Source organism: Eleutherodactylus coqui, chromosome 5 (genome assembly GCF_035609145.1).
Source record: "Eleutherodactylus coqui strain aEleCoq1 chromosome 5, aEleCoq1.hap1, whole genome shotgun sequence".
Classification (NCBI taxonomy): Eukaryota; Metazoa; Chordata; class Amphibia; order Anura; family Eleutherodactylidae; genus Eleutherodactylus; species Eleutherodactylus coqui.
In genome coordinates this window covers 92,685,572-92,705,411 of record NC_089841.1, presented here as the reverse complement: position 1 = coordinate 92,705,411, position 19,840 = coordinate 92,685,572, and the positions used below count along the sequence as shown (strand labels likewise).

The following is a 19,840-nucleotide window of genomic DNA, read 5'->3' as shown; positions in this document are numbered from 1 at the left end:
TGCTGTCTATTTTGGTGTACTTTTTCTGCACACGAGGCAGAAATAGCGTAGGAGTCCACATAAAAATAGAGCGCACTGCGTTTTTTTTTTGCGTGACCAAAATGCGCAGGAAGAATCAATGGCTTCTATTCACTGCGTATTGAAACTGATTCCACCGGCCGCACGGATCTGCCGTGTGACGCCGCTGAACGCTCCTCTTGGCGTTAATGGGGTCAGTTCGTGTGGTTGCGCTATTTCACCCGGGGTTTTCGTCTCAGTGCTTGTTCACATTACCGCTCGCATCTTTCGCTGTTCTGCTCCATCCAAGGAACCGAACAATGAGAAGCACCGTGTGCGGCACCGACGGACCTGGATGGAAGCCGGACAGAGCCCAATGACTAGAACGGTTCCGTCTGGCTATTGGGTCCGTGACGAACCAGAACCGCCACCGCTGACAGGGTTGAGTCCTGTGGCTTTGGCCATACTTGTGGCGGTTTTCTGCTCAGCCATAAGAGCTGGACGGTGGCGGGGCGGATAATAATTATAGTGATGCCCTGGGACTCCATCACTGAGGAGCTGTCCTCGGGGTGATCCCCAGTAATGGGGGGATGGAAGCCCACCCTGATAGTGCTGGCAGGAGGGTCCTCATGGACGACCTCTGCACGCACTGACGGCCATTGTCGCCCCCTGAGGCCGCAGCACACGCTGTACAACAGCCGGACAGGTCAGGGAACTACTATCTGAGTCACCGAGGAGACCCCCGCGCCGCTCCCCTCCCCCTCCTCGGGGTCCTCACAAAGGCTGAACTTCTCCCCACAGCCTGCAGCTCGGGCGCGCGGTTCTCCGCCTCCGGCACTGGGGACGGCTGTGGTAGTACCGCCCGCTGAGGTCCGCGGCGCCCCACTGCTGGGAGCCAGACATGGAGGGGAAGCGGCTGCTCGTACTGCTCTGCCTGACCGGACTGCTGTGTGCCGTGCGCTGCGAGGAGGGAGGTGAGTGATAGATACTGAGAGGTGATATATACTTTATATACTGAGAGAGGTGAGAGATATGTACTGCATATACTGGAGGAGGTGAGTGATAGATACTGAGAGAGGTGCTATATACTTTATATACTGAGAGAGGTGAGAGATATGTACTGCATATACTGGAGGAGGTGAGTGATATATACTGTATATACTGAGAGAGATGAGTGATATATACTGTATATACTGAGAGGTGAGTGATATATACTGTATATACTGAGAGAGATGAGTGATATATACTGTATGTACTGAGAGGTGCTGTATACTTTATATACTGAGAGAGGTGAGTGATATATACTGTATATACTGAGAGAGATGAGTGATATATACTGTATATACTGAGAGGTGCTGTATACTTTATATACTGAGAGAGGTGAGTGATATATACTGTATATACTGAGAGAGATGAGTGATATATACTGTATATACTGAGAGAGGTGAGTGATATATACTGTATATACTGAGAGAGGTGAGTGATATATACTGTATATACTGAGAGAGATGAGTGATATATACTGTATATACTGAGAGAGGTGAGTGATATATACTGAGAGAGGTGAGTGATATATACTGTATATACTGAGAGAGATGAGTGATATATACTGTATATACTGAGAGGTGAGTGATATATACTGAGAGAGGTGCTGTATACTTTATATACTGAGAGAGGTGAGTGATATATACTGTATATACTGAGAGAGGTGAGTGATATATACTGTATATACTGAGAGAGGTGAGTGATATATACTGTATATACTGAGAGAGGTGAGTGATATATACTGTATATACTGAGAGAGATGAGTGATATATACTGTATATACTGAGAGAGATGAGTGATATATACTGTATATACTGAGAGGTGAGTGATATATACTGAGAGAGGTGCTGTATACTTTATATACTGAGAGAGGTGAGTGATATATACTGTATATACTGAGAGGAGGTGAGTGATATATACTTTATATACTGAGAGGAGGTGAGTGATATATACTTTATATACTGAGAGGAGGTGAGTGATAGATACTGTATATACCGAGAGGAGGTGAGTGATATATACTGTATATACTGAGAGGAGGTGAGTGAGCAGAACTGGGGTATATAGTATATACCATCTATATAATGTATATACCGTGAGGAGATGAGTGACTAGCACTGCAAAATATAGAGCATACAGTGTATATAGTACATAGAGGTGAGTGAGCAGCGCTGGTATATAATAGTATATACTGTGGGGTGATAGATACTGTATATACTAAGAGGAGGTGAGTGATAGATACTGTATATACTGAGAGGTGGTGAGATATATACTGTATATACTGGAGGAGGTGAGTGATATATAATTTACATACTGAGAGAGGTGAGTGATATATACTGTATATACTGAGAGGAGGTGAGTGAGCAGCACTGTCGTATGCAGTGTATACAGTACATAGATGTGAGTAGAACTGGGTATACCGTATATATAATGTATATACTGTAAGGACGTGAGTGATCAGCACTGTAATATATAGCGTATACAGTGTATATAGTACATAGAGGTGAGTGAGCAGCACTGCGATATAATAGTATATACTGTATGTGGTAGAGAGGTGGGTGACCAACAGTGTAATATACCGTACATATAAAGTATATAACTGTACAGTGCAGAGAGGTGAGTGAGCAGCTCTGGAGTATACATATATACAGCACTAGATCTCATTGCTGGTGTTGTATATTGAGGTAGTAGTACATCTGTTTAACCTAACGATGTCAGCGTCGGTGCGTTCGCTGCTGCAGCCTGTCTATACCGGACAGATACATCGTTGGCTCGGAAACTGTTAATTCACTCACATTCGCTGTATAAGTGAATGAGAAGGACTGAATGATCTGTATTTTAGCAGAATGATTAGTGAACGAGCCAACGATGGCTTTTATGAGAAGTGAATGAATTATCTTTCGATCGTTGGCTGCGTTTACACCGAACGATTATTGTACATTTTCGCTTGTTTGAACGATTTTTTAACCGATAATCGTTCTGTGTAGACGACCTTTACTTGAACAGGAAGGCATAGTTGTGCTGCACAAGGGTATGTTGCTTGGGCCCTTGGGGGCCCCGGAACATGGATTTCAATTTTGCGTTTGAGATGGAGAGTAAAACCCAATTGCAAAGTTGAAGAGTAGCGTGTGAGAAGCAGGAATCTCCTTTCCGTCTCTCTCGGAGTCCCGTGGGACCGCTGCTATGACTGAAGTGACGAAGCGTACTCAAAGTGGCCTCGTTGTGCTACAGTCAGCCAGGAAGTCACCCACCATCCTCTGTAGGAGCTTCGGGTACCGATCCATGTTCAGTCTCTGGAAGGAGCACAGACCCAACGAAGTGATTGCGCCAAATTTTAACACATTCACACTGAAATGTACATTGTGTTCTGATTGGGTCGTGCTCTTGCTAGGAATTTGCATCACATCCGCACTGAATCAACGCTCCGCCGTTCACTAACACACTCCAATGATAGCGTCAGCCCAGGACTGCTTCATGCGAGTATTACAGCAGAAATCGCTATCTCTTACAGCAGTGTTCCCCATCTCCAGTCCTCGGGGACCGCCAACAGGTCATGTTTTCAGGATTTCCTCAGTATTGCCCAGGTGATGTAATTATTGGCGGTGCCTCAGACATTGCTCAGGTGTTCTTACCATAGGAAATCCTGAAAAGATGACCTGTTGGTGGTCCATGAGGACTGGAGTTGGGGACCCCTGTCTTACAGGACCACTGCACAAAATTGAAATCCATGTTCCAGGGCCCGCAGGGGCCCATGTGCCATACTATTGTGTTCAAGTACACTATTGTTATTTCAATATAGGACATCAGTTTAATAGTGCTGGATCTATCTTTTTGACTACACCCTGTATTATTTGATGTATTAAAATCAGAGAGGCGAGGGGGGAAATGTACAAAGACATAACTCACAGAAAAAGAAGCCAAATGTGCAACACCTGATAAGCAGGGCTGGCCCAATCACCATATACCCTAGTAGCATGCAGAATGCCATATTGCAGTCTAGCTTTCTGCATGCTACTAGTGTATATGGTGATTAAGCCTACCCTGCAGTATATCAGTTGGTACGTTTTTGGCTTCTTTTTCTGTGAGTTGTGTCTTTGTATATGATGCATAGGGCAGAGAGGTGAATGGGCAGCACTGGAACATATATATAAGCTTATGGCTGTTTGTATACATTGAGCTTTATCACAGCTGTTACCAGATATTTTCCACCCTTGTGTATACCTAAAATGTTACAAGTCGTTCTCTTCTGTACCTGTCACATGACAACCAGTGTCGGAAACGTAAAAATGTCAGTGGTTTTAGGTTTCCTTCATACATAAACTTTGTGGCATATTAGAATTTCCCTTCAGCCGCCTTCGTACGTGTCTGACAGGAAGTGCTCCTCTCCCGATAACCCCTCTGATGGAAGACCCAAAAAGCTGTCTAGGCCATCTAACCTCCGACAGTCCACTGAGTCGCCGGCCTTGTTGTACTCTCCAGTCCATTCTGAGCTTTCTTCCAGAGACTACTGCTCTGAAGGTGAGATGTCCGAGTCTCCCTCAGATTCGGACCTGGGCAAGGAAAAGTTATCCAAGCTATCCTCTCTAGTCGATAACTTAATAAGCACTGTGAAGGTTACGAGAAACTTCTTCATCGTGGTCTCTCTCAGGCTTCCAAAGTGTTCCCCTAAAGGGTTTCCTTCTCACAAGGAATTTGAAGACGTCCTGACTAGGAAATGGTAATTCCCTGCCAAGTGTTTCACTAAACCGAAGCTCTTGGACTTTATGTACCCCTTTCCAGAGGAGTCCATAAAGAAATGGGCATCATCTCCAGCGGTAAACCCTGCAGTGGGGAAGCACTTGTGAACGTAGACAACAAGGAGATGGAAGCCTTGGCAAAATATCCTTCAAGGCGGTGGGTTGGGTCCTCTGACCGCTTTTTGCTTCTACCTAAGTCGTTAGGGCAACAACTAAATGGGGCAAAGTATTGCGCCACGGCGTTCTCTTGGGTTCTTCCCAGATATTATGTAACAAAATCGGCCAAGCAGGAAAGTATCTTTGTGAGGCCTCCCGGGACGCTGCCAGATTTTTAGCTCGGACCTCGTCTGCCCACATAGCAACACATCGGGACTTGTGGCTACAATCCTGGGACGCGGATGCAGCCTCTAAAAAGTCCTTAACTCTTGTTTTCATGCATTTTTAGGGCTCTTACCCACTTGTGTTTTTTTAACACTGCGGTATCGCTGCATTTTTTTAACGCTTTTGTCAATGGGACTTTCTAATGTTAAAAACGCATCGCACAAAAATCGTAACACACAAACTTGTGATGTGTTTTTAACATTAGAAAGTCCCATTGACAATTGCATTAAAAAAACGCAGCGTTAAAAAAAACAAAACGCCAGTGTGTGGGAGCCCTTAGGCTAGTGTCATATTATTTTTTTTGACGGTTTTTTTTTTGGTAAAGCATCAAAAAATAACATGTCCAGCTATTAGCGGAAGGGAATTATGAAATGTACTATAAACACTGCGCTCCTTGTAGTGGCGCTTGTATCGTTCATTACATGCTCTAGGTATGACTTTATCTGGTATTTTCCCATAGACTTCTGTACTGGACTAAAAAACGCCAAAAGAGCCCCCCCCCCCCCCCCCAAAAAAAAAGACTGATGTGTGAAGAAAGGTTGCCATAAAAAAAACACTTGACTTTCTGATAGTTTTCTACAAATAAGAGGGAACAAAAGCTTGAAATAAGACTGCTGTGTGTAGGAAACTGTAGAATACGTACAAGAGACAGAAGTGTGCTGCGGATACAACGTGGAATCCGTACGGTTTCTGCATCACATTTGCAGCATCGTAGGCTACATGCAAGCGCAAAACTTGTGCAAATATGAACCCCATTCTTTTTAATGGACTCATGCGGAGCGGGAAACACATCGCAGCTTGTCCTATCTTTTTGTGATATCGACCATTGCATTGCAGAGGATTGAGAGAACTCCATGATCCCTGGCTGTGACAGCCGCAGCGGGAATTCCTCTCACCCCTGCAGTGATTTGAGGCTGCTTTCACATGAAAACGCCTCGCACCCACGGGGCTTCCACATGGTGGCAAGGGCGATAACGGGCTGTGAATCATGTCCCGATATCGCACTGTGAAGGAGCCCTATGGAGAACGATGACTTTAAAAAAAAAATACATATATGTGTTTTTCAAATGTTTTTTCCTATGCCCCAAAGCATGCTGCATTTAGAAAAACATCACAAAAACACCTTCGGATTTTGGTGTGGATGCATTGTGGGTTTAGCGCAGATCTGCAGTAAGCTCCACTACAGACAGTATGTCCCCTATGGATGTAGTCTTACTATAAAGGCAGGAAAGAGCTAAATAATAATTCACAGAAAAGAATAACCTAAATCAACCGTTTTATTGCTAAATAATTAAACCATGGGTGTGAAGGGACAAACACCTAGATGGTAACAAAGAAACCATAGTACAGAGGTGAACAAACCCCAAAGATGTGAAAAGGGGATACATGGACTGCTGAGAATGAGCTGGGATTGATACTTTGTGTTCCTGGGACCTTTTGTTCCTGGTTTCCCGGACGTGCAGCCCCCTCCTATTCAGTTCTTCCCAGCGGGATCTGCCCTGTTCTGGCCGGTGAGGTCTAGAGGAATGATGGCTTCTGTAATGTGAATGTAAACTATAGGATTGCATGAAATAGCCAACATATGGGGCAGCAGTAGACACATCTGAGGGACCCACTTGCCAGTGTGCCGGGAAACATGCTGCTGGCACCTGATGCTGTCTTCACGATGTTCACTTTTCTATTGAAAACAGGAAGGCTTCCAGCCCGAGGCAGGCACTTCCCAAACTGGCTGCACGCTCTTACTTCTAGAAACTCAATAATAAGTTTGGAGTTCAGCCCTATGATGAATGCAGGCGGCCAGAATGTTATCATGTAACCCCTTACCGATTGCATAATGTAAATATATATCATGCAGATGTGAAAGGAGCCGAGCCGGCTGCATACACTGCAAATGTCAGCGGTTCTCAACATCCACCGGCACCTGCTGCATGTGAAGATAGCTGCAGGAGCGCTGCAGACAGGGTGTGCTTAATAACTAGGATGCATTTCTGCGTCCGTGGTACCTGGGCCAGTGTCCACTTTGCATTCAAATAACAGGGAGATGGAAAAAGTCATCTGGTGCGCCCCATACAGTTGGCATCACAATGGGCACACTGGACCTTGGAGTCTATCAAAACTCACAAAACATAATTGGAAAGACGTTGGGACATTGGGTAATCTGTACTGCTCTTCACACAATAATGGGGATAAATACACTGATCGGCAACGGAATACCATGATGATAATGACAATTTGCCGATAATGAGTGATATTCACATGGCCTCTATAGTTTACAGAAAATCCAGGTCTTTTTTCAGAAAGACAGATTTTAGAGGCGAAATTCATGCAGAAAATTCTATAGTGAATTGCGCTGTGTGGAGATGGCCCTAAGGGCTTATTCAGACTGGCGTATATCGGTCGGGTTTTCACACCTGGCCGATATTTGCTGTCCCTCTCTGCAAGAGGAGGAGGTGGGCCGGGAGCTAGTGCACTGAGCTCCCACCCCCTCTCCGCCCCTGACCACTGCTTGCAATGAGAGGGGCGAGATGAGGTGGAGCAAAGTTTCGTCCCGCCCCCTCTAATTGCAAACAGTGATGAGGGGCAGAGAGAAGGCAGAGAGGGGGTGGGAGCTCAGTGCACTGGCTCCCGGCCCGCCTCCTTCTTTTGCAGAGAGGTACAGCATATATCGGCCAGTAATATTGTTCCAATTTTTGGACCAATATCGCACTCGCCTGTGTAAATACTGCTTATGAGAAAGATAACATGTTTTTCTTATTATATAACTTCCAGCTTTAGAAATCCTCCATGTGTATTACAGCCATATTACAGACTCCATTTCATTATATACTTTAAGCTGAACGGGTTATGAAACATTTAGAATAAAATGTATCAGCTTTCAGTGTGAACTTTATTCATTCTTTTCCCAAGCCCTTCCTATACTTCAATACTTCTAGACATTTAGGCCCCCTGCACACGGGGCCGAAATTCTGCGGCGGCATTAAAAAACGCAATCCTAGGCAGACGTCCGCGATTTGTCCGCGTGATATCACGCGCAGAAAACAAATCGCGCCATGCTCTATTTCTGTGCGGCTCTCGCAGAGGCCCGCACAGAAATGTCACGCCGGGGCCGCCGGCCCCGCTCTGCGCATGCGCTGGCTGGCCAGCAGCCAGCACATCAGGGAGCCGCGGGAGAAGGTTAGTCCCGCATTGGTCCCTGCAACGGCGCTGGTCGGGTCCCGCTGCGAGAATTCTCGCAGGGGATCCGACCCGGCCATGTGCAGGCGGCCTTAGGCATAAATGGCCTTGGTCACGAAGGGTTAATATCAACCTGAGAACCTAAAAATACAAAGCTATGGCTCCACAATTTTTCTTTATTTATACACTCATTGTTTAACCCCTTAGTGACGGCCCTATCGTAAAACTACGTCCTGCTGTTGCAGGACGTGTATGGAGGGAGGTAGCGCCGCTATCTCCCTCCATACAGCGCGGGCGTCAGCTGTTTATTAAAATAAAAATATGGATTTGATATCGCCGCGTCCGTAAAAGTCCGATCTATCAAAGTAGCGCATTATTTTTCCCGCACGGTGAACGTCGTCTGAAAAAAAAATAAAGAACGCCAGAAATACACTTTTTTAGTTACCGTCTCCCAGAAAAACGCAATAAAAAGCGATCAAAAAGTCGTATATATTCCAAATTGATACTATCGGAAGCTACAGGACATCCCGCAAAAAATGAGCCCTTGCTCAACTACATGGCCGAAAAAATAAAAAAGGTATTGCGCACACAAAATGACCGCAGAAAATAAATCGAAAAAAATTAAATATCTTTAAAAAAAAAATAAAAGTACTACAGCAAAAAAATACTATACAAGTTTGGTATCGTAGTAATCGTACTGACCCATAGAATAAAAATATCAGGTCGTTTTTGTTGCAGTTTGTGTGCTGTAGAAACAGGACGCACCGAAAGATGGTGGAATGTCGTTTTTTTTCCATTTCTCTCCGCTAAGAATTTTTAAAAAGTTTTTCAGTAAATTCTATGGTACAATAAATAGTAAATAGTGCCATTGAAAAATACAACTCATCCCGCAAAAAACAAGCCCTCATACAGCGACTTCGATGGATAAATAAAGGAGCTACGATTTTTTAAAAGGGAGTAGGAAAAAACAAAAATGGAAAAAAGCAAAAAAGCCCGGTCACTAAGGGGTTAAAACAGTCCCTTCCCTAGAAGAAGTTGTTGGAATCAAATTAAACTTTCTCTGTGTGATTGTAACGTTGATATAACAGATTGCAATATCAGAGCAAAAGGATCATTTATTGTGAAAAACTGAACATTTGAAGGGAGGCTGTAGTACCCTGTTGTACCACCACTAGCTTGGATACAAGATATGATACGGGTGAGCATGGAGGCTCCAGTACCCTGTTGTACCATCTCTAGCTTGTATACAAGATGTGATACGGGCGGGCATGGAGGCTCTAGTACCCTGTTGTATTGTCTCTAGCTTGGATACACGATGTGATACCCGGGGGCATGGAGGCTCCAGTACCCTGTTGTACCGCCTCTAGCTTGGATACAAGATGTGATACGGGTGGGCATTGAGACTTTAGTACCCTGTTGTACTGCCTCTAGCTTGGATACAAGATGTGATACGGGCAGGTATGAAGGCTCTAGTATCCTGTTGTACCGCCTCTAGCTTGGATACAAGATGTGATACAGGCGGGCATGGAGGCTCTAGTATCCTGTTGTACCGCCTCTAGCTTGGATACAAGATGTGATAGGGGCGGGCATGGAGGCTTTAGTACCCTGTTGTGCCGCCTCTAGCTTGGATACAAGATATGATACGAGTGAGCATGGAGGCTCTAGTACCCTGTTGTATCGTCTCTAGCTTGGATACACGATGTGATACCGGGGGCATGGAGGCTCCAGTACCCTGTTGTACCACCTCTAGCTTGGATACAAGATGTGATACGGGTGGGCATGAAGGCTCTAGTACTCTGTTTTACCGCCTCTAGCTTGGATACAAAATGTGATATGGGTGGGCATTGAGACTTTAGTACCCTGTTGTACTGCCTCTAGCTTGGATACAAGATGTGATATGGGTGGGCATGGACGCTCTAGTACCCTGTTGTACCATCTCTAGCTTGAATAAACGATGTGATACGGGTGGGCATGGAGGCTCCAGTACCCTGTTGTACCACCTCTAGCTTGGATACAAGATGTGATACGGGTGGGCATGGAGGCTCTAGTACTCTATTGTACCGCCTCTAGGTTGGATACAAGATGTGATATGGGTGGGCATTGAGACTTTAGTACCCTGTTGTACTGCCTCTAGCTTGGATACAAGATGCGATACGGGTGGGCATGGATGCTCTAGTACCCTGTTGTACCGTCTCTAGCTTGAATAAAAGATGTGATACGGGTGGGCATGGAGGCTCTAGTACTCTATTGTACCGCCTCTAGCTTGGATACCAGATGTGATATGGGTGGGCATTGAGACTTTAGTACCCTGTTGTACTGCCTCTAGCTTGGATACAAGATGTGATATGGGTGGGCATGGAGGCTCTAGTACCCTGTTGTACCGTCTCTAGCTTGAATACAAGATGTGATACGGGCGGGCATGGAGGCATACAGGTTTTGTATGATATCCTGCCGCATATCGCACCACATTTTCTGTAAGTGAACTCCAATATTGTGCAAACTCATAGGCTGCTGAAGCTGGCATCCCAGATGGTCCCATACATGTTCTACTGGTGATACATCTAGTGACGGGGCAGCCACAGAAGTGTGACAATGCTGTGGATACATTCCTGTGACCCTGTTACTGGAAGCCGCCATGAGAGGAGCACATGTGGCTGCAGGATGTCCTAAAAATATCGCTGAGCTGTCTCTCGTACCACTACTAGGGGTGGCCGACTGTTGTATGCGATGGCCCCCAGGCCATCACACCAGCAGGGGGCAGTGTGCCGCTCCACAACAATAGCAGGATTGAGGTGCTCACCTCTAGGTCTTCAGACACAAACACGGCTGTTGTCAGTGCCCAAACTAAATCTGGATTCGTTGTTGAAGACAACCCGGTTGACTCCATAGCAGTACAGTTTTGTCGTTCATAACACCACTGCAAACGGAGGCGACCATGGGTGGGTGTCCAAGGTAAAACATGTAATCTGTACTGTGAGACCAAGCATCCTTCAGCCAGGCACCTGGAAATGTTTCCGACTGACATGGACACCTGTAATGATGGTGTCACCTGTCTCTGGATGGCAGACAATGAAACAGTTGGAGCTGCTAATCCTTGTTGGGCGATCCTCTCTACTGGTGGTCTGTTGAGAACATCCTGAGCCCGGTTGCCTTGTGTGTCCTCACACATCCACTGGTCCTAACACCTCCTAACAGTCTGGTAAAAATGGCCCAGGTGGAGAGGAATTCATCACTAAGACCATCCAGCTCCTTACATTGTATTAATGGCGCCCCTCTCAGACTCTGGCATCGGAGTGAAATCTCTTCTGTGTCGTAGAGGTGTCTAGTGGTCAACAAGCTCTCTACACAAGCGGAAGAAGAGGCCACCACACACAAGGAGCCTCTAAGAGCCTTTATATAGACAAGATTGGAACCACTTTTAGGGCCTCCGGTGACAAGACCGTTCATCTAATCACCACAACTCTAATCATTTGCATATCAGCCTAAGATGGAACTGCATGCCAAGTTTTGTTGCAAAACGACAACTTCTTCCAGGGGCTGGATTTTTATTTTTTTGGCAATGAGTGTATATACATTCAGGAAAGCTACTGATATACATAGGATTATTCTTCTTTCATGCCTTGCTGTAGCACATGCAGAGAGACCAGTCACCCTGAACTGTTATATACTGGCTACAGTCATTGTTAAGTTTTATTGCTTCCTGATCAGATAAGTGTAATGGGCCGGCAGTAATCACTAGTAGGGCAAAGTTTACCTATATCAAAACATTTTAATGGGATGATGTCATGGGGATGTCTTCTCCTGCCTCTCCTCTGGCAGTCATCCAGCGCCTTCCATCCTGCGTTCCTGTGAGGTGACCTCATGTAAGAAAAATGAGAAGTAGTGAGTCCCAAGCTAATGGATCGTGAGCTCCTCAAATGTACATTTCAGACACTTTTTGTGTAAGCAGTGCCATCCATTTAGCATGCAGAGGATTATTGCTTGGATATAGGTGTTGACATAAGACTGTGGGGAAATTTACTAAGACAGGTACTTCCAACGCCGATCTTAGCTCTGCTCTTCGTGTATTAGGCACAGCTGGACACCTTTGTGCACCTACATAGAAATGGTCCAATCTGCTCTACATTTCTGGCATAAAAATTACGCTAGTTTTTAGTGTAAATTATACATCTTTCAAGACCCAACCACTTTTTACAAAAGTAGTAAGACATATGCAATAACCCGACAAGTGTCAAATTTTTGCACACATCTCCACATGTGCAAAAATTTGTTACTTTTTTTACTCCCGAAACTGTCGGAAAAAGCTTTATGAATGCCCCCTATGTGCTTCCTCCAGGCCAGTGTATTCACTGATGCTACGGGGAGTGGAGAATATCTAGGCAATATACCAGCTACTCGTTTTCTGTTAGGGTGCCTTCACACTGGTGATAAAATCATGTGGGACTTGTGCATTGCAGCAGTGCTGGACCCATTGAAACCAATGGGAAAACATCACGATCCCCTGCCGCGGTTGTGACAGCTCAGCAGGGGATTCCTTCTGTGATCTCCCACTGATTCCAATGGGTCCAGCGCTGCTGCCGCCTGCCCCATTGAAAGCAGTGGAGAACAGCGCAATCTCCTGCCACGGCTGTGACAACTACGTCAGGAGATTCCTTCAGCCCTGCTCCACATGTTTTCAATAGGGCCGACTGCAGCGGCGTCGGCCCCATTGAAAATAATAGGAGAACATGCAATCTCCTGCCACGGCTATGACAGCTGCGGAGTGGGTGAGGGGAACCCCCAGCAGGGATGCGAGGCATTTTCCTTGTGAAAACGCCTCATATCCAGGGGGTTTTAGAAGGACTGTGCGGGCGATATCGGGCTGTGAATCCCGCCCCCATATCGCGTTCCCTACCGTGTGAAATCCTCTTGGATCCGAGGCATTTTCATGACAAAGCAGCCTTACATCACTTCGGGGATACAGGGTTCCTCCGCCATGGCCAACAGCCACGGTGGAGGACCGCTGAGTTTCTCCTATTGTTTTCAATAGGAGGCCTCGCTTCGCACGCACCTAGCACATGGCGTGATGCTGTCGCCGGATCCATTGAAAACAGTGGGCGCTGTGATAAGAGATCACTCCCAAAGATAGAACATGCCGCGATTTGTTTCCTGCATCACATCGCAGTGGCCTGCAGGAAAACATCGCTCATACTGAGATTTCTTGGTCTCTGAATCTCGCTCGATTTTCCTCGCCGTTGTAAAGCCGGCCTTAGTGACTTGCTGTAATATGAGGAAAGTGTTCCTATGTGGTAATCAGGGCGGTGGAGTCCCGATGTGCTCGAGTCTGAGTTGGTAGTAGTGTACCGTCTCCCTCTTATGAAAACAACATGGAATCGTTAATTCAGTTAGTTGCATTTTTCCTTTTCAGAGGACTTTAGTAAAGTGTTGTGATCTGAAATTGTATCCCAATAAATATATTTTATGTTCTATCTAAATAGTTTGATCATATCGGTAATGAAAAGCCGAATGTTACCATATAATATAGTAAATTTATCACTTTAAAAAACCCAGTTCTATATGATGGAGTCGAAGTCTGGGAAAATTGAGGGGTGGGAGGTTTGGCTTACCAAGTCTACAGCCCTGGTGGTAAATAGTTCTCTGGATTATTGTGGGCATAGTCCTCTACTGCTAGTCTGTAATTAGTTCCCAGCTACATGTAGAACATTTTAAAATACCTGGTTTATCTTCTAAGTAAATATTGTCATTATATAATCTCCTAAATTGATTCATTTTCAAAGGGTGCCAGGACACGCAGTGCTTCTCCGCCTGGAGCTCCGCTGATTGCAGCTGGCACCCAGATGTGTCCATTCAACCAATATGACAAGTCCAAGTGGTATTGGACGGGTGCTGGCACACTTACACTGGGTTGTCGTAGAGCTTGTAGCACAGTATTGTGCGCATGGGTGCAAATTACGCAGCAAAACTACATGCACATTATCACAAATTGCCAGTTTCACAGTACGTACATATGAAGCTCCTGGCTTTTCATATGTTGAAAGGATAGGGCATGGGTGTAGCTAAAGGCTCATGGGGCCTGGTGTAAAAGTTCAGCATGGGCCCCCCCCCTCCCTGCAACTTCACTTCATGGCCCTGTATCGTCCATTCCTTTTAGGGCTAATGCCCACGGCTGGATTTTTGCCGCGTTCCCCACGGTGTAAATCCATAGCGGAATAACACAGCTATTAGGTTCTATTGAACCTAATGGCTCAGTCCTCACATGCGGGATTCTGCCGCGGGAAAAAAAAAATCAGAATATGTTCTATTTTATCGCGTTTTTCCATGGCGGGAGGTCTCTATTAATACAGTATTAGTGGAGACCGCCGAAAAACACTGTAAAAAGCGCATTTTCCGCGATCGCCAGCAGGGCCGTTTTTGTTTATCCCTGTGGGATTCCTGTGACATAAAATCGCGGGCATATCCCGCTCTATCCGCGTCCAGGAGGCCTTAGGCTGGGTTCACACAGGGTGGATTTTCTGCAGTTTTACCGCGGTTTGCCGTTACATATCCGCACTTCGGCAAAACCGCTGCGATTGCAGTGCAATGCAGCACAAATGTGTTTGGGCAAAAAGCTGTTCTCACAGGACGGATTTTTTCCGCACTGCCGCAGTGTGGAAATGCAACTGCGGCGCGGTCTTTCAAGATAACTTTTATAACATTGTCAGAGCGGCTTGGCTCTAGTGTACATCTAATAGTGAACTTATCATGTAATGGTCAGATACTAGTTCTACACAGTGATAGCGATTACAGTGCAGTTACCTCCAGTGGTGTCATAGCTGATTAGTATTATTCACTTTCGTTTTTCTCCTCTACCTGGCCCAGACTGCCATGACGACTTCTTCCAACCACCACTTGTCTCTGCAGAATTTATAACACAGACCTCTTTGGCTCCATGCTTTCCTACCACACATCACATCCCCACACTATTCACAAACCTCTATCCTGCTGTCCCTTTTAATAATACCAACCAGATTTTACTTCTAATAAGTAATCTCACGCAGACTGCTCCCCATGCTGCCCTCTCTCACAGACTGTTCACTTCTCACACAAACTGCTCCCCTTCATTTCTTTCTCTCCACACAGACTGCTGAAATCCCCAAGGGACCTTTCACACAGGACAGAATATTCCGCAGTAGCGTTGTAGACTGTGCCCTCCTGCTGAATATTTGGTGCCAAAATCCGTACTACTAATGTGGGAATTTTGTTGCAGAATTAAAAACAGCAAAATCCTGCCGGCATTTCCACATCAAACCCGTGCTGAATTCAGATTTTGCTGCTGAAATCCGGGGACAACATATTCTGTAACGCTGATGCAGAATATTCCATCCTGTGATAAAGCTTCCTCTCCATCACACAGAATGCCCCTCATAGTCCCCCCTCATCAAAGGCTGCTCCTTATTCTCTCCCCTGCCCCGTTATCACACAGGATGCCCCTTCCTGGTTCTCCAGCTGCCTTGTCACACAGAATACTGCTCTCATCCTACAACATGCCCCTCATATTTCTTCCCCTCTCCCCTTGTCACACACGATGCCCCTTGTGGTTCACTCTCTGCCACTGTCACACATGATGCCCCTTTATAGGTCTTTATTTGCACCCTGTCACACATGACGCCCCTTTATTTCTCCCTCTGCCCCACTGTGATATATGAAGATGCCCCTTGCCTTCCTGACTGCACTGTTTAACACTCCTTGTTCCTCCAGATGGGCACTGTGCAGCTTCTCTTGCACGATGATTGATAGTCAGAACTTCTCTTAGTGGCCGCGGCTCAGTCTCCTCTTCTTTGATGTTGTTTCCTTTACTCAGAACGTTGGAAGGGAGCAGACTCAGTGCAGTCAGACAGCCTTAGCATGGCGAGGGGGGATCTGAGCGCCACTGGTTTAGGGGCCGGATCGCATTTGCAACCCCTATAGGTACGCTACTGGGATGAGATATCACTTTCTTATCACTGGGGGTCTGACACGAAGGTCTCTGCATGAATGGGGCATTACTCAGGCTTGTGCACCACTACGTCATTCATTTCAATGGGACTGCCAGAGATAGCGGAGTTCAAGTGCACCCCTATCTCCACCAGTTCCACTGAAATATGTAAATGGAGCTGCGGTGTATATTCTGCATACATGTGGGATCATTGGGGGTTCCAGCACTCCGACTTCTACTGATTAGATAGTTATCTCCTGTCCTGTGGATAGGGAATATATTACTTTCAATGCTGGCACAATGTCTTTGAAGCAATTTTCTCCCATGCTGTTTTAGTCGCTTTGTCATTACTGTGAATATAGTGAATGGAAGCTCTACAAAATTATGGGGGAGGAATCTCAACATTAAAAAAAAAAATCACATGTAAAACGGCGTTCTCATTCTGTTTTTTCTTTGTATGTAATTTCAGGTGGTAGCAATGGAAGCTTGAACTTGAGAACATTTTACAGCGTCTCTGCTGATGATGATGAAGGATTTCCAGAAGATGCCATTGATTGGTCTGGGGAGGAGTCAGGACTTGAGCCAAATGCGCCTCGCAGTCGAAGTATAGTGACAGACAGCAAGAAGAATATCACCACCCTGGCTGAACACTATCTCAGCGGTCAATGGCTGACGAGGCTCGTACCCTCAGTGTACACCCTGGTATACATCGTGGCTCTACCTCTGAATATAATGGCCATCATCATATTCCTGTTTAAGATGAAAGTGAGGAAGCCGGCGGTGGTGTACATGCTGAACCTCGCCACCGCTGATGTGCTCTTTGTTAGCTTGCTTCCTTTAACAATCATTTACCGATTCTCCGGGAACGACTGGTACTTTGGGCCCGGATTGTGCAGATTTGTCACGGCTGCATTTTACTGTAACATGTACTGCTCCATCCTGCTCATGACCAGCATCAGTGTGGACCGCTTCTTGGCGGTCGTCTATCCCATGCATTCTCTTTCCTGGCGGACCATGGGTCGGGCCTGGCTGGTCTGTTCCTTTATCTGGATCATATCTATTGCTAGTGTTGTGCCGCTCTTCTTGAGTGAGCAAACTCAACACATTCCCTCGCTGAACATCACAACCTGCCACGATGTGCTGGACCTGAAAGACCTAAAGAACTTTTACCTCTACTATTTCTCCACTTTCATCTTGGTCTTCTTCTTCATCCCGTTGATTATTACGACCATCTCCTACGTTATCATCATCCGAAGTCTGAGCAGTTCTGGCCTAGAGAACTCGTGTAAGAAGACCCGGGCCTTGATCTTGGCTATTATTGTGCTTTGCGTCTTCATCATGTGCTTTGGGCCGACCAATTGTATCTTTTTGATGCATTACTTGTACTTTCATCATGGGGCTAACGAGGCGTTGTATTTTGCCTACATACTTTGTGCCTGTATCAGCAGCGTCAGCTGTTGTCTTGACCCACTCATCTACTATTATGCCTCCTCACAGTGTCAGAGGTACTTGTATAACTTGGTGTCTTGTAAGAAGGTAGATGAGCCCATAAGCAGTAGTGCTCAATTAATGAGTTCTGCAAGCAAAAATGAGACCGGTATCACGAGTGTGAAAAGCAGCATATACCGAAAACTGTTAACTTAGACATTATACGCGTCATCCAGATACTTCATATTCTATGGCACGGTTTATTCCTTACTGTGTCCTTCTGACTGTACTGCTTGGGCTCTTCCTTACAGAACAGTCTCTTTTCCAGCACTACACTCATATGTATGTGGTGACCTATTGAAGCTGAACTGGATGGACATATGTCTTCTTTTCAGCCTTACCTACTATGTTACTATGATTCTATCAATATCTATGCTAACGTATAATCCACACCTTCACAAATGCCACAGGTGTATATATAGAACTTTGGAGTCAGGTTTTTGACAGCATTTGGTAAAGTAAGTTAAGGGAGTTTTCCCAAAATTGACTTTTATTAGCCATCCATAGGAGAGGTGCTAAAAGTCTGATCGGTGGGGGTCTTGCTACTGAGACTCCCTCTGATCCTGAGAACAGGGGTCCCATGTCCTCTCTCTTCTTCACAGCACCCCGGCAATGATATACAGATTGAATGGAGTGGTGGTCAAGCCTACATGGTGCCACTGCATTCATTTCAATGGGGCTGAGGGAACTGGCCAAGTACAAGCGCTCAACTATCTCCGGCAGTCCTATTGAAGATGAATGGAGCAGCAGCAGCCACGCTCATTGCGGGTCATATGAGAGGAAACCCCCACTGATGAAAGTTTTATCACCTCTCCTATGGACAGGTGATAAGTCAATTTTGGGAATACCTCTTTAAATGCAGTATTTTGTGGATAGGATCATATATAGGTTTTTGCCATGGTTATAGTAATTATGGAAAATAGGATGGCGGTCTACAACTTTGTGACCTTTCATTATCTTTTCTATAATCTCCATAGAAAAACAAGTTTGTGGGTATTGCTATGGCAAAATCAGCAATGGTACCGTGTAGAACTGCTCATGACAACATGGAAACTTTCAGAAGTTTTAGCTTGTATGTCTATAAGAAACACAGCAGTGATTCACATTAGCATCTTGTACTTCAGGTTTAGTAGACCTGTACATAGGTCGGTATTGTCAGGATGGGGAGTGCTGATAACAGGAAGTGATGTCATATTTACAGTCAGCTTATTCTATTCACCAGAATATCTCGAAGCTATAGTTAACTAGTCCGGGAAAATTGCAGCACTCCCAATCCAGTCCAAAGTCCTCAGCAAACCTGCATAGAGAGGGCTGAACGTGCATGGATGAAGAACAAACCACCTTTTGGACCACGCTGGATTACCGGCTAACAGTACCAAACCATTTACTTTTCTGGACTAGTTACTATTGTTCCATGATTAGACCGCTAGACACCCCCCATTTCTTGTTTGGACACAGCGCTGCTTTTTTCTGTATCGAAGGAATAACCTATAGGAGGCCAAGATATATTTTAGCTAAACTATGAATATTTTAAAGGATTTTTAAAAAGGTTTCTCTATTGATGCCTTATAGATCATAAATGGATGACCAATGGGGAATCACCACTCAGATCCCCATCAATCAGCAGATTCCTGGGTCCGCTGTCTCTGCAGGCAGTGCAGGAAGCAAAAAGCTCTGAGCATCGTGCAGTGGCCCGGGTTGGTATTGCAGGCGCAGCTCCCACAGAATTCAACAGTTTTTAGAGTGGAATTGAGCAGTGAAAGACAGTAGGAGACCCGGTGAAGAAGTGTCTGTATATAAATGCCCATCCAGGTCCTTCCGCTCCGTCTTCTGCCCCAATGTTTCAGGACTTAGACTTCCCATTCTTTACATGTATGTAACAAGTAAATGGAAAAGGTTGTATAATTCTTTCTAGTCGAAAACAAAGTTAATAGGCTTGTAATTGAAGGATTCACTGTTCACCTTGTCTTATCTTTATTATAGACCGGAGCGATCTGGTTGAGGCTTTCTCCTACTTTCCTCCATGAAAAAAAACACATGTGCTCGGCTAAACCAAGAGTTTGTATGT

General features: G+C 45.5%; 1 protein-coding gene across 1 annotated transcript; it reads left to right on the top strand.

The window, feature by feature from the left end:
• Nucleotides 1-649: 649 nt before the first annotated feature.
• Nucleotides 650-19,506, top strand: F2R (coagulation factor II thrombin receptor). Its single transcript, XM_066602866.1, has 2 exons — nucleotides 650-971; nucleotides 16,754-19,506. Exons 1-2 carry the CDS (start codon nucleotides 899-901, stop codon nucleotides 17,926-17,928), a joined length of 1,248 nt encoding a protein of 415 aa, XP_066458963.1. The 5' UTR covers nucleotides 650-898; the 3' UTR covers nucleotides 17,929-19,506.
• Nucleotides 19,507-19,840: the final 334 nt, after the last annotated feature.